The sequence below is a fragment of the Schistocerca nitens genome, chromosome 1 (genome assembly GCF_023898315.1).
Source record: "Schistocerca nitens isolate TAMUIC-IGC-003100 chromosome 1, iqSchNite1.1, whole genome shotgun sequence".
NCBI classification, from domain to species: domain Eukaryota; kingdom Metazoa; phylum Arthropoda; class Insecta; order Orthoptera; family Acrididae; genus Schistocerca; species Schistocerca nitens.
In genome coordinates this window covers 790,107,333-790,119,995 of record NC_064614.1, presented here as the reverse complement: position 1 = coordinate 790,119,995, position 12,663 = coordinate 790,107,333, and the positions used below count along the sequence as shown (strand labels likewise).

Here is a 12,663-nt window from a genome sequence, read left to right as displayed (position 1 = left end):
TGGATTCACCCATATCCCAAGATGCCTAATGTAACATATATGTAACAATTCAAAATATACAAAGATGATGTGACTTACCGAACGATAGTGCTGGCAGGTCGATAGACACACAAACAAACACAAACATACACACGAAATTCAAGCTTTCGCAACAAACGGTTGCTTCATCAGGAAAGAGGGAAGGAGAGGGAAAGACGAAAGGATGTGGGTTTTAAGGGAGAGGGTAAGGGGTCATTCCAATCCCGGGAGCGGAAAGACTTACCTTAGGGGGAAAAAAGGACAGGTATACACTCGCACACACACACACATATCCATCCGCACATACACAGACACAAGCAGACATTGTAAAGGCAAAGAGTTTGGGCAGAGATGTCAGTCGAGGCGGAAGTACAGAGGCAAAGATGTTGTTGAAAGACGGGTGAGGTATGAGCGGCAGCAAATTGAAATTAGTGGAGATTGAGGCCTGGCGGATAACGAGAAGAGAGGATATACTGAAGGTGTAACACTCCGATTTTATGTATCCCGCTCGGTCGGGATCTGAATAGCAGCCCAAATAAATATTAATTAATGTGACCGTGTACCTAATGGGGCTGGCAATCGGAATGGACTGCTGCGGAGTTGTTACATTCCATTTTGTCCTTCTCAAATGCTGTAATAATGAAATGTCTGGTGACAAGAAGAACGCCAACACAGCTTCATTAATCAAGAACCTATATTCGTCTCAAAAACACAAGAAAAGGAGACAGCCACTGCCTTCGTCATACATGTTTAATTACCGGTAATCTCAGCATAGGCCTCTTCGTTATTCATTATTGTCATGCGCAAATTCAATCACTGCAACACAACACCGCAATCCAAATGATGCCGGTGCGGTAGACGCGAAACCAAATAAATATCGTCACAAAAATATCACTGATCACTCTCGTAATTAAACTTCTTCACTTTCCCGTATTTTTCTAACACAAAGGGGTTAAACCGCGGCGATGGCCACTCCCTTTGTCGGTAAACCTTGTATCACAGCAACCGGCCTCCGCACGGCTCGGCCCGCAACCCGGAACTCAACTCAACTCACACTCGCTCTCGCAACCCGACACTATCGATTGTTTGCCCTGTCGACATGTGCCGAGTGCAAACTTAGTAAGGGCCTACGGACCCCTTACAAAGGGCAAGTTCCCATCTCCGGAGTTCTGACAGGTGGGGTTAGTGGGAAGTATCCAGATAACCCGGACGGTGTAACACTGTGCCAAGATGTGCTGGCCGTGCACCAAGGCATGTTTAGCCACAGGGTGATCCTCATTACCAACAAACACAGTCTGCCTGTGTCCATTCATGTGAATGGACAGTTTGTTGCTGGTCATTCCCACATAGAAAGCTTCACAGTGTAGGCAGGTCAGTTGGTAAATCACGTGGGTGCTTTCACACGTGGCTCTGCCTTTGATCGTGTACACCTTCTGGGTTACAGGACTGGAGTAGGTGGTGGTGGGAGGGTGCATGGGACAGGTTTTACACCGGGGGTGGTTACAAGGGTAGGAGCCAGAGGGTAGGGAAGGTGGTTTGGGGATTTCATAGGGATGAACTAAGAGGTTACGAAGGTTAGGTGGACGGCAGAAAGACACTCTTGGTGGAGTGGGGAGGATTTCATGAAGGATGGATCTCATTTCAGGGCAGGATTTGAGGAAGTCGTATCCCTGCTGGAGAGCCACATTCAGAGTCTGATCCAGTCCCGGAAAGTATCCTGTCACAAGTGGGGCACTTTTGGGGTTCTTCTGTGGGAGGTTCTGGGTTTGAGGAAATGAGGAAGTGGCTCTGGTTATTTGCTTCTGTACCAGGTCACGAGGGTAGTTGAAGGATGCGAAAGCTGTTTTCAGGTTGTTGGTGTAATGGTTCAGGGATTCTGGACTGGAGCAGATTCGTTTGCCACGAAGACCTAGGCTGTAGGGAAGGGACCGTTTGATGTGGAATGGGTGGCACCTGCCATAATGGAGGTACTGTTGCTCGTTGGTGGGTTTGATGTGGACAGACGTGTGAAGCTGGCCATTGGACAGGTGGAGGTCAACGTTAAGGAAAGTGGCATGGGATTTGGAGTAGGACCAGGTGAATCTGATGGAACCAAAGGAGTTGAGGTTGGAGAGGAAATTCTGGAGTTCTTCTTCTTCACTCCAGCGAGATGGGTCCCAGAGAAGGCGGTGTCGCGACTGGGGCCGGTTCCGGCGTACTCGGAAGCGGTAGCGACGTCGGCTGCAGCAACACGCCCGGAAGATCGGCAGCAGTGACAGGACTGGCTTCTCGGGCTGGTGGAGACGAAAGAAGGGGCGGTGGCACCGGCGTGGCCACCACTCGTGGGCGCATCTGGTCGTAATGGCGAACAACCATGCCGTCGTCCGTACGTATTTCACAAAGCTGGCGGCCGCGAAGAGCCTGGACCACCCCTGGAATCCATTTAGGGCGAGATCCATACCCCCGTGCCCACACGTCAGCGCCCACCGGGTATTTTCCCGCACGAGGGGGCACAGTACAAGGCCTGACAGGGTGAAGCAGGTGCAGTAGAGTGCGCGGTTGGCGGCCATGCAAGAGTTCAGCAGGGCTGCGATCACCCAGAGGCGTGAAGCGATAAGAACTCAGAAATTGCAACAGAGCGTCATCTGTGGAAAAATCACTAAGGAATTTTTTCATTTGGCTTTTGAAAGTGTGGACAAGGCGCTCGACCTCCCCATTCGATTGCGGATGGAAGGGCGGTGCTGTAACATGATGAATCCCTTGTCCAGTACAAAAATCACGGAAGGCCTGCGAAGAGAACTGAGGTCCATTGTCCGTGACAATCGTGGATGGAAGACCTTCTAGTGCAAAGATTTTGGACAAAGCCAGCGTCGTCGCCGCAGTGGTGGGCGACGGACATCGAACAACAAACGGAAACTTCGAGAAGGCGTCAATCAACAGTAGCCAATAAGTGCCGAGGAAGGGGCCGGCAAAGTCAGCGTGCACCCGTTCCCACGGCTGCGCCGGATCAGGCCACGGAGAGGGCATAGTACGAGGCGCAGCCAGTTGTTGAACACACTGATCACACGCAGCGACCATGTGGGCCATGTCCGAATCAATACCGGGCCAATAAACGTGCCTGCGGGCCAGGGACTTAGTCCGAGAAATCCCCCAGTGGCCTTCATGCAATAGTTTGAGAACAGCTTCGCGAAGAGAGGCTGGCACCACGACCCGTGGAGATGCGCCATCCGTGGCCAGAAGAACAACACCCTCACGAACAGACAGACGAAGGCGCAAGGCATGGTAGTTGCGAAGGGCATCCGATGCCCGGCTCTTGGTCCTGTCCAGCCAACCCCGTTGAACAAAACCGATCACCTGACGCAGGACCGGGTCCCACGCAGTAGCCGACGTGACCTGCGAACCTCTAAGTGGAAAACCCTCGACCGCACGACGTTCTTCCTCATCAATGTGGAAACAGAGTAGTTCATCTCGATCGAAAACCGGGTCGGGGCCCATCGGCAAACGCGACAACGCGTCAGCGTTGGCGTGCTGGGCCGTGGGGCGATAGTGAATCTCATAGTGAAAACGAGACAAGTATAAGGCCCAACGTTGCAGGCAGTGAGCTGCCTTATCCGGAAGCGACGCCGAGGGGCTGAACAGAGAGACCAGCGGCTTGTGGTCGGTGATGAGGTGAAACTTAGAACCGTACAAAAAAACGCTGAACTTTTTTAGAGCATAAATGATAGCGAGTGCCTCCTTTTCGATTTGAGAGTAACGCCGTTGGGCATCGTTGAGGGTCTTGGAAGCGTAGGCCATGGGTCGTTCTGACCCATCCTCATACCGATGGGCGAGAACAGCCCCTAGGCCATACTGTGACGCGTCAGTCGCCAGAACCAAGTGCTGACCCGGACGGAATGTGGCAAGTCAAGGCGCCGACTGCAAATGAGCCTTCAGGCGGACAAAAGCCTGCTCACACTCGTCGGACCAGCAGAAAGGAACGTTTTTGCGTAATAGCTGATGCAGAGGATGAGCCACTGCCGCTGCGGATGGAATGAATTTGTGATAATAAGCAACCTTGCCGAGAAACGCCTGAAGTTCTTTGACCGTAGACGGCCGGGGTAGAGCGGTAATGGCCGCAACGTGCTGTCGTAGAGGACGTATACCCTCACGGGACAAGTGGAAACCAAGATACACAATGGAGGGTTGGAAAAACTGTGACTTGTCCAGATTGCACTTCAACCCAGCTGAATGCAGGACCCGAAACAGTGAACGCAAATTGCGAAGGTGCTCCTCAGCGGAGGCCCCCGTGACAACAATGTCATCCAGGTAGTTGATGCAGCCAGGAATGGAAGCCGTGAGCTGTTCCAAAAACCGCTGAAAAATGGCTGGCGCGCTAGCGACGCCAAATGGTAACCGCTGGTACTGATACAACCCACAAGGAGTGTTGATGACGAGAAATTCCTTGGAAGACGCATCCAATGGTAACTGATGGTACGCCTCCGATAAGTCAAGTTTGGAAAAGAACTGGCTCCCAGCGAGCTTGGTAAATAACTCCTCAGGACGGGGAAGAGGATAAGTGTCAATGAGGCTCTGAGCATTGACAGTGGCTTTAAAATCACCGCACAATCGCAGACTCCCATTTGGTTTAGAAACCACCACGATGGGCGATGCCCATTCGCTGGAGGTAACAGGAAGGAGAATCCCTGAAGCTGTTAACCTGTCGATCTCAGCCTTGACAGGCGCACGCAACGCCATCGGAATAGGGCGTGCCCGGAAAAACTTAGGGCAAGATGTAGGTTTAAGAGTAATGTGGGCTTCAAAATCCTTGGCCCGACCCAGACCAGCAGAGAACACGGACGAGAATTCAGAACACAAGCCATCCAGTTGTTGATACGAAATATCCGCAGATATGAGGTGCACATCATCATCAATGGAGAACCCGAACAACTGGAAAGCATCATAACCAAACAGGTTTTCCGTGCCCGCATGATCCACCACATAAAACGTGAGGGGCCTAACAACAGACTTGTAGGCAGTGGAAGCATCAAACTGGCCAACGATAGGAATTTTCTGCTTATTATAAGTTCGCAGATTTCGCGTAACGGGAGACAAGGGAGGGGAGCCCAACTCCAAATATGTGCGAGAATTAATGAGAGTTACTGCAGAGCTCGTGTCCACTTGCATGCGAATGTCTTTATCCAGAACACGAACAGTAACAAACAACTTATTTGTTTGAGAAAGCACACAGTTAACATCCAAGTCCGATGCCTCGTCCTCGTCGACAGGAACTTTAGGGGACTGACACACAGAAGCAATGTGGCCTTTTTTCCTACATGAATTACACGTGGCCCAACTTTTTGGACATGCGGCCCTGTCATGCTGTACGAAACAACGTGGACAAGAAGGAAGTGCGGAACGAACCTGCTTCTGTAGTTGCTGTTTTCGCTGCGAGCGTGGTGGCGCAACGCGACGTTGTTGACACGAGTGAACCGCCGCCACAGCGTCGTTCCCATGTGAAACAGGCAAATTGTCCGCGTCGAAAGTGGTCTGTACAGCGCCCACATCACACCACGCGCCTATTTGCGCACCAGCAGCGTGAGACACTTCAAAAGATTGAGCGATGCTGAGAACTTCCGACAACGACGGGTCGGCAGTTGTAAGGCACGTTGCCGAACTGCTTTATCAGGAGCAAGCCGTAGAATAGCGTCCCGAACCATGGAATCAGCAGAAGACTCATGATGAGTGTCCGTGACAAACTGACATTTCCTACTCAGACCGTGTAGTTCCGCCGCCCAAGCCCGGTAAGATTGATGGGGCTGTTTACGACACCGGTAGAACGCTACGCGGGCGGCAACGACGTGGGTGTTTTTTCGGTAATAGTTAGACAATAATTCACACATTTCTTGGAAGGACAGAGAGGCAGGTTCCCGCAGAGGGGCTAACTGAGATAGCAGCTGATAGATCCGTGGGGAAATCCAAGATAGAAATAACGACTTACACATAGGAGTGTCGACAACGCCGAAAGCCAAGAAGTGTTGCCGCAAACGCTTCTCATAATCCTCCCAGTCTTCAGCGGCCTCGTCATAAGGAGGGAACGGAGGCGGAGAAGAGGAAGACAGACGATGAGTAAGCGACGTCGACAACGCCTGAATAGCAGCCGTCAGCTGTGTTTGTTGCTCAATGAGTGCTTGCATAAGCTGTTCCATGTCTGCCCCGACACGAACACCCAAGTCCACAACGCAGGAAAAAAAATATCCGACCTCGTCGCCAAACTGTTATAACCTTTAATCACTAATAATTTGCGTGGATCTGCAAAAGTAGAAACACTAGCGGGTTACATACTACTAACTCCGTATCCGTCATTCGACTGCTGTGCCATGACATGCGGCCGGCGCCGTTCATAGCCAGGTGGCGCTCCCGCGCTCGGCCGAGCTGCGGAGCGCCTCTATCGGCGTGTTCGCGTACTAACGTAGCGGCACTTTTGAATGTCGTGGCACTGTCACAACACAAGGGATGTGTTAAATTGCTGATGAAACTTACATTTACATCATTTGGTTGACAGGCTGTCAGTGCAGGCCACTATAGAGTTGCTTCTGCCAAACCACATAATGTAAAATCATGGTTAGAAGCAAAAACTTTCTTTAGGCCTCACTTTGTTAAATCAATTATAACCTAAAATATTTTCACTTTTTACAGTTTTTAATTTAAAAAATTACCCACTGTTGATGACACAGAGGTGCTGAAACATGTTTGGGTAAAAAGAAAAAGCAGTGTGTGAGCAAAAAGGCGGAACCCCTATCCTATTATTTAATGGAAATGCAGAAAGAAAGGACGTGAGCTGCAGATCCAAAAGACGAATATCCTGTAGATTTTGGCATTGTCAACTGGCCACTACTAGCACCTTTTTTTTTTTTTGTATTTGTTCCAGCTAACGACATCAGTACTATTTTTAATTGCTTTATTTCTGTCGTGGTTGACATTTTTGGCACATGCTCTTGCTTCAGCAGAATTATTTGACCCTGTTTTTCTTGCTACATTCTGGAAATTTTGTTATTAAAATTATGTGGAATATGTGAATTATCTGTCATTTGGTTTATATGTTATATTACATATCTTCTGCATTGGGTAGTTGTAATGCATCTCATTCCAATATATGCTTTTATTGGAAGCAACTTAGAACTTTATCTAGGGATTCAAAGCATAATATTAATATATTTCTACTACTATTGTATTGCGAGTGTACTAAACATAATGGTTATTATTTTCAGGGAAATCGTAAAATAATATTTATTGAAGCACCTGCAAGACTAAATGATTTCATAGAACCTGATCAACAGAAACTTCCTGGGGCTACCCTATCCCTTGACGAAGATCTGAAGGTCTTCAATAATGCCTTAAAGCTCTCTCATAAGGACACTAAAGTTGCTATTAAGGTAAGATACTTTTATGAAGTTAAAAAATAAACAATTTAATAAATGAAATGTGGTTTGAGTATACACTTGTTTGTAATAATCATGTAAGGCCGTTACCAATTACCTGCTTTAAAAAATGAATTGTTTCTCTCTACTTTACTTTCATTATTTGCTGAGATACACTGGTAAGCCAAAACATTATGACCACTGCCTGCCACAATGTTGGATGCCACCTGATGGTGTTGCAGGTATGTGATGCAGTAATGAAAGTATGTAAGTGGAGCAGACACAGATGGGGGATCACACTAGTGAAGAAGTGGGCTGCAAATGGGGAAATCTATTGAGATAAGTGACTTTGACTGAGGGCAAATTATTATTAGACAGAGCCTTGAACGAGTATCTCAAAAACAATGAAACTGGTCAAATGTTCAAATGCTACTGTCGTGAGCAACTACAGAGACAGGTAGAAGATCAGTGAAACAACCACCAAGCGCTAAATGGTTGGACGTCCATGACTCGTCACAGAACGTGGGGTTCTGCTCTGTAAGGTAGGGTAGATGGCAATCTGTGGAATTTCTGCCAAAAGAGCACAATGCTGGTGCACGCACAAGTGTTTCAGAACACACCGTTTATTGTACATTTTTGGACATGAAGCTCTGCAGCAGACGACCCCTATGTGTTCACATGTTGACCAATGATATCATTAACTGCGATTGCAGTGGGCACGTCACCTATGGGATTCAATCATCAAGCAATGGAAACGTGTCGGCTCTTTGGGTGGCTACGTTTTTTCTACACTAGGTTGATGGTTATCTCCACAAACACCTTCATCGATGTGAATCGTGGCCATAAAAGTGCAATGCACCAGACACAGGCTGGTGCGAGCAGTATTATGCTATGGAAGACATTCTCCTGCACTTGCATGGGACCTGTGGTGGTCATTGAAGACATGCTGATAGCTGCAAGCCACCTGCATTCCTTCATGCTTGATGTCTTCCCCAACAGCGATGTCATCATTCAACAGTATAATAGTCCATGTCTCAGAGCCAGAACCTGCTACAGTGGTTTGAGGAGCATCACAGTGAACTCACGTTGATTCCCCGGCAGACAAATTTGCATGCTATAAATACTGTGGAACCCATCTGGGTCGCTGCCGGGCACCATCACTGCGTACGCAAATCAGCGGCCCATTGTTTACAAGCATTAGGTGACCTGTGCTTGGACCTCTAATGCCACCACACAAATCTACGAACAAACAATCAGATCCCATACACAGAATCAGTGATGTATTTTGTTCCAAAGAAGGAGAAACATGTTATTGAACAGGTGGTCATAATGTTTTGGCTCATCAGTGTATGTTAACTTCTTAAGCTAAAGTAATACACAACCATGAAACTACAACAAAAGTCTTTAACAGAACTTTAATTAAATAATTTTCTTAAGTAGGTATGATCAGTACTATTTTGTTAATCGTTTCTCATACAGCTGTTTTGCAACTATTTATGTATTTGGGATACCTGTTCCTTAGAAGGGGCTTGGAAATTTGTCAATTAAAGTAAGCTAGAACACCTTGGGTGTGGTTGTCAGATGCATTACTATCACGAACAAGTTCTTTGTATGTCAGTGAAAGAGTGTTGAGAGTAATGGACTGAAGGAAATAAGACAGTGGTTTCAGACTAAGGCCTAGAGCTATAGAACCCGAAGAGTGTTAATAGAGTTGGATGAGGAGTTAAATAACATTGAATGGAGTACAGTATAGTTATCACAAGTGCAGAAAAAATACCAAACAGAATTAAAATAAGAACATTGGAGGAGTAAACTCAAACTGCACTATTCTTCTTTGGCTCATCAGTGTAGAAGTGTGCAGAGGAACAATGAAGTGAAAAATCGGTGAAATACATCTATTTATAAATAAAAGCTGAGTTAAGAAATTTCCTTTGTGTGAGACCACTTGTACAAGATTCATGTGCAAATCTGAAGTTCTAGATTCACATATTTTACTGTCCATGTCACTTCTGCCTAGTCTTTCATTGATTCCATCAATGCTCATTTGTATTGTGATGTGTTGTGAAATTTGAACATTCATGGTTGCCACAATAAACTTGCACAGTTCTCATCAATTGTAGGCTTAAACTTAATTGTGATCAGGGTGTAAACGACCCGGGACAACCAGGAGATCCGGGAAAAACCCGTGAATTTTTTCATCTGGGAGAAAACCAGGAAAAACCCAGGAAATTTTTAGAATTCCAGGAAAAAAACAAAAATAAAACTTAAATTGCAATGGAAATGTGCCATATACAACAACAAAACACAGTACTCATACAATTGTCTGCTAACGGCAAAATGTGTCAAAGGCTTTAGGAAGATTATGCAGTGCTTCATAACAACAAATTGCTTCCAATGAACGTGACGTCTCAACTGTTTACCTTAGATTCATTTGAGCAGTTGTGAATGGGCTCTTGCGCATGCGCTGTTGAGTTGTGTATGAGTAGTACCTACTCCCGCTTCTGGATACAGAAGTGTGGCTGTTAGCTGTACAAGCAGTAGCAGCAAACAGCCAGATACTACCCAGAAAAATTTTACTAGCACACCCAAGCTGCCAGCTTCAGCCATGCGCAGCAGGCCTGGATCTAGGGGGTGGGAGGGTAGGGGGCATTTGATATTGGTGCTTCATGAATTATATTCTGTAGTGTTATAAAAATTACCATTTGTGCCAAAGCAGTCTCATTAATTTGATGTATGTTACAATGGTTGCAATATTAGAAAGGCCTATTTCATTTTATCTAGCAGATAGTGACAAAACAGACATAATCAGATCGAGAAACCACACCAGTCTTGGGTACTATTTGTATTAACAGCTTTTTCAGTATTAGATAACGACATTTTGATTTTTCATGTAGCAAAGCATTGGACGAACTTTGATGGTGTAATAGATTCTTTCACAAGCTGTAACAAGATAGAGAGAAAAAATTGCTAGGACCTAAAGATTGAAGAAATGTATACTGACTTGCTTGTTTCTTGTCTTTACTGTTTTTATGTATCCTATATTTAATTTTATGTCACACAAAACTGCAAGTTATTAGCTAATAGGCAATAAAGAGTGCAAATTTTCTGGAGAGTTATTTTTCTCCTGGTTGTTTTCTTTTCTTCTCTCTCTCTCTCTCTCTCTCTCTCTCTCTCTCTCTCTCTCTTTTTTTTTAATGTCAAACCTGTCCCAAATATAGTCTGGCATCCATTACACGTTTGAATTCCACAGAACGAAATACAGTTATGTGCAATAGAATAATACTGTGTGAAGAGGCATGGCGCAGCACTTTGGCACACCTAAGATCAAATAACATATCTTACATGTCCTCGGACATATATGTTTTATGTATCAGACTCTTCAGAAAGATGTGTGCTACAAAATGAACATATTTTTGAAAAATCCTATCTCAAACGCTCGTGGGAGGGGGTGAGGGGAACTATCTTATTGCCCCAGTTTTGAAATATTGTAAATCAGGGGCTGATGTGCAGAGCAATCTGAGTTGTAGTGGGGAGATGGGTAGTCTCCACCTGACCCCTGTTTATGTTTAGTAATATTGCTGTTTCCTCTTCGTTTACTGCTCTCGTGCCAAATATAAACAGAACGGATTTGTGTGGCCAGTAGCTATCAAGTGAATTAAAATACATTCACATAATTACGGAAGACTAAAATGTGTTATTAGCATTAATCACCTTGCAGAACAATTAAGCTTTTTTGTCAGTTTGCAACAGAAATTTGGCTTTTATTACTCTTTTCCACTGAGGCAGTCAGTTTATTTGAAACAAAAAGTTTAATTTGACACTGTTGGGTAGTTTCAACTGTTTGCATCATTACAAGTGCATGTTTTCGTCTTCTAGTACATATGGTGTTGTGCTCTAATAAAGAACCAAACATGAGATAATACAATAATGGTACTCCAAAAATTTACATCCTGAAAGGCACACTGAAAAGCCTACTTCTTTGTCAAGGCCTGCTTCATTGGGAATCTGGACATTTGAAGGTGTATTTTAAACCGGATCAAGCATGTTAGTTTGGTTCATGAAATTTCGATGCTCTTGGAGTATACTCTGATGTCTTGTTTCTTTTATGACATAATGTAAGATCTTTTAATGTTTCACATGTACAAACATACAGGCTTCCTACGTCATCATAGCTGCACAAGTGCAGTGACGCCTGTTATCTGGTGCTCTCTGGCAACTGCTGGAACAAACCTGTTTCTAACAGGTCGCGGGAAAATATTGCGAATGGTAATTTGAAAAGCGTTACTTTCGAAGTAAATTTCTCTTTACACAAGATGAACTGTGTGCGAGAATGTACAATGAATTTCTTAAATCACAAAGTGTTCGACTCTCATTTAAAAATCAACTCTTTGATGACGAGCCAGTTAGAAGAATTTCAAGCCCAGAAGATCAGATATTTATGTCGTAGTTAAAAATTTTACTGGCACATTTGTGTGATGTATCTTAAAGTGTAACACGCACAATATATGTGAAAGCTTAGCTTCTCTCACAGCTTATTAATCTTCGAGACCAATATTATATGTGAAAGCTTTGCTGTTCTTGTAGCAATACTATGTATATTAATTTAAACAATTAACTTTTCCTGTTTGTGTGTTTGTGCTACTTAACAGTGATGTTGCTATTGGCTGACTACATCATGTGTCCATTGCTCTGAATATACGCTGTCATCGGCTGGCAAATTCACATGATATGAGCTATTACTGGCTTACAAAGGCGCATCGCAAACTCAGTTTCGATGCCTCGTAAAGTAACATGTGGTGTTTAGTGGAATTCGAATTTAAATAATACGAAAATTGCAGCATACATGTTACTGCACATCAAAGATATTTCCAAAATGTGTTTTTTCCCCTGGGTTTAGTTTTCTAAAGTGTTAGTAAATTTTACACTGGTGTACAAAACCATAACCATTCAAAGGATTGATAGGTTTTACAGTTCCGACAGAAAGTATACTGACACTTAACATGGAAAAAGTGTATTTTTAACCAGGAAATCCAGGAAAAATCTTGGATTTTTTTTTCTTTTCGCGTATACACACTGATGATATTTAAAATTTTTTGAGAATAGTAGGCATATTCTCATTCAGAATAGTCGTTTTCTAATTTCATTGTACAATTACATGAGGAATAGTTTATTTTTGAGAATTTTCAGTTGCTTACAAAGCTATATTTTAGTAAGTTACAAGAATGAGTGTTTTGGAAATGTAACTTGTTTCACAGCAAGTCAGCATTTA

General features: G+C 44.6%; 1 protein-coding gene across 1 annotated transcript in view; it reads left to right on the top strand.

Annotated features, from left to right (window-relative positions):
- The window catches only part of LOC126262186 (neurofibromin), a 502,919-nt gene that overhangs the window by 238,815 nt on the left and 251,441 nt on the right, over nucleotides 1-12,663 (top strand). Inside the window, exon 32 of the mRNA XM_049958602.1 lies at nucleotides 7,245-7,409. Within this exon, the coding sequence (XP_049814559.1) occupies nucleotides 7,245-7,409 (165 nt within the window). The remainder of the gene's footprint in view (nucleotides 1-7,244; nucleotides 7,410-12,663) is intronic.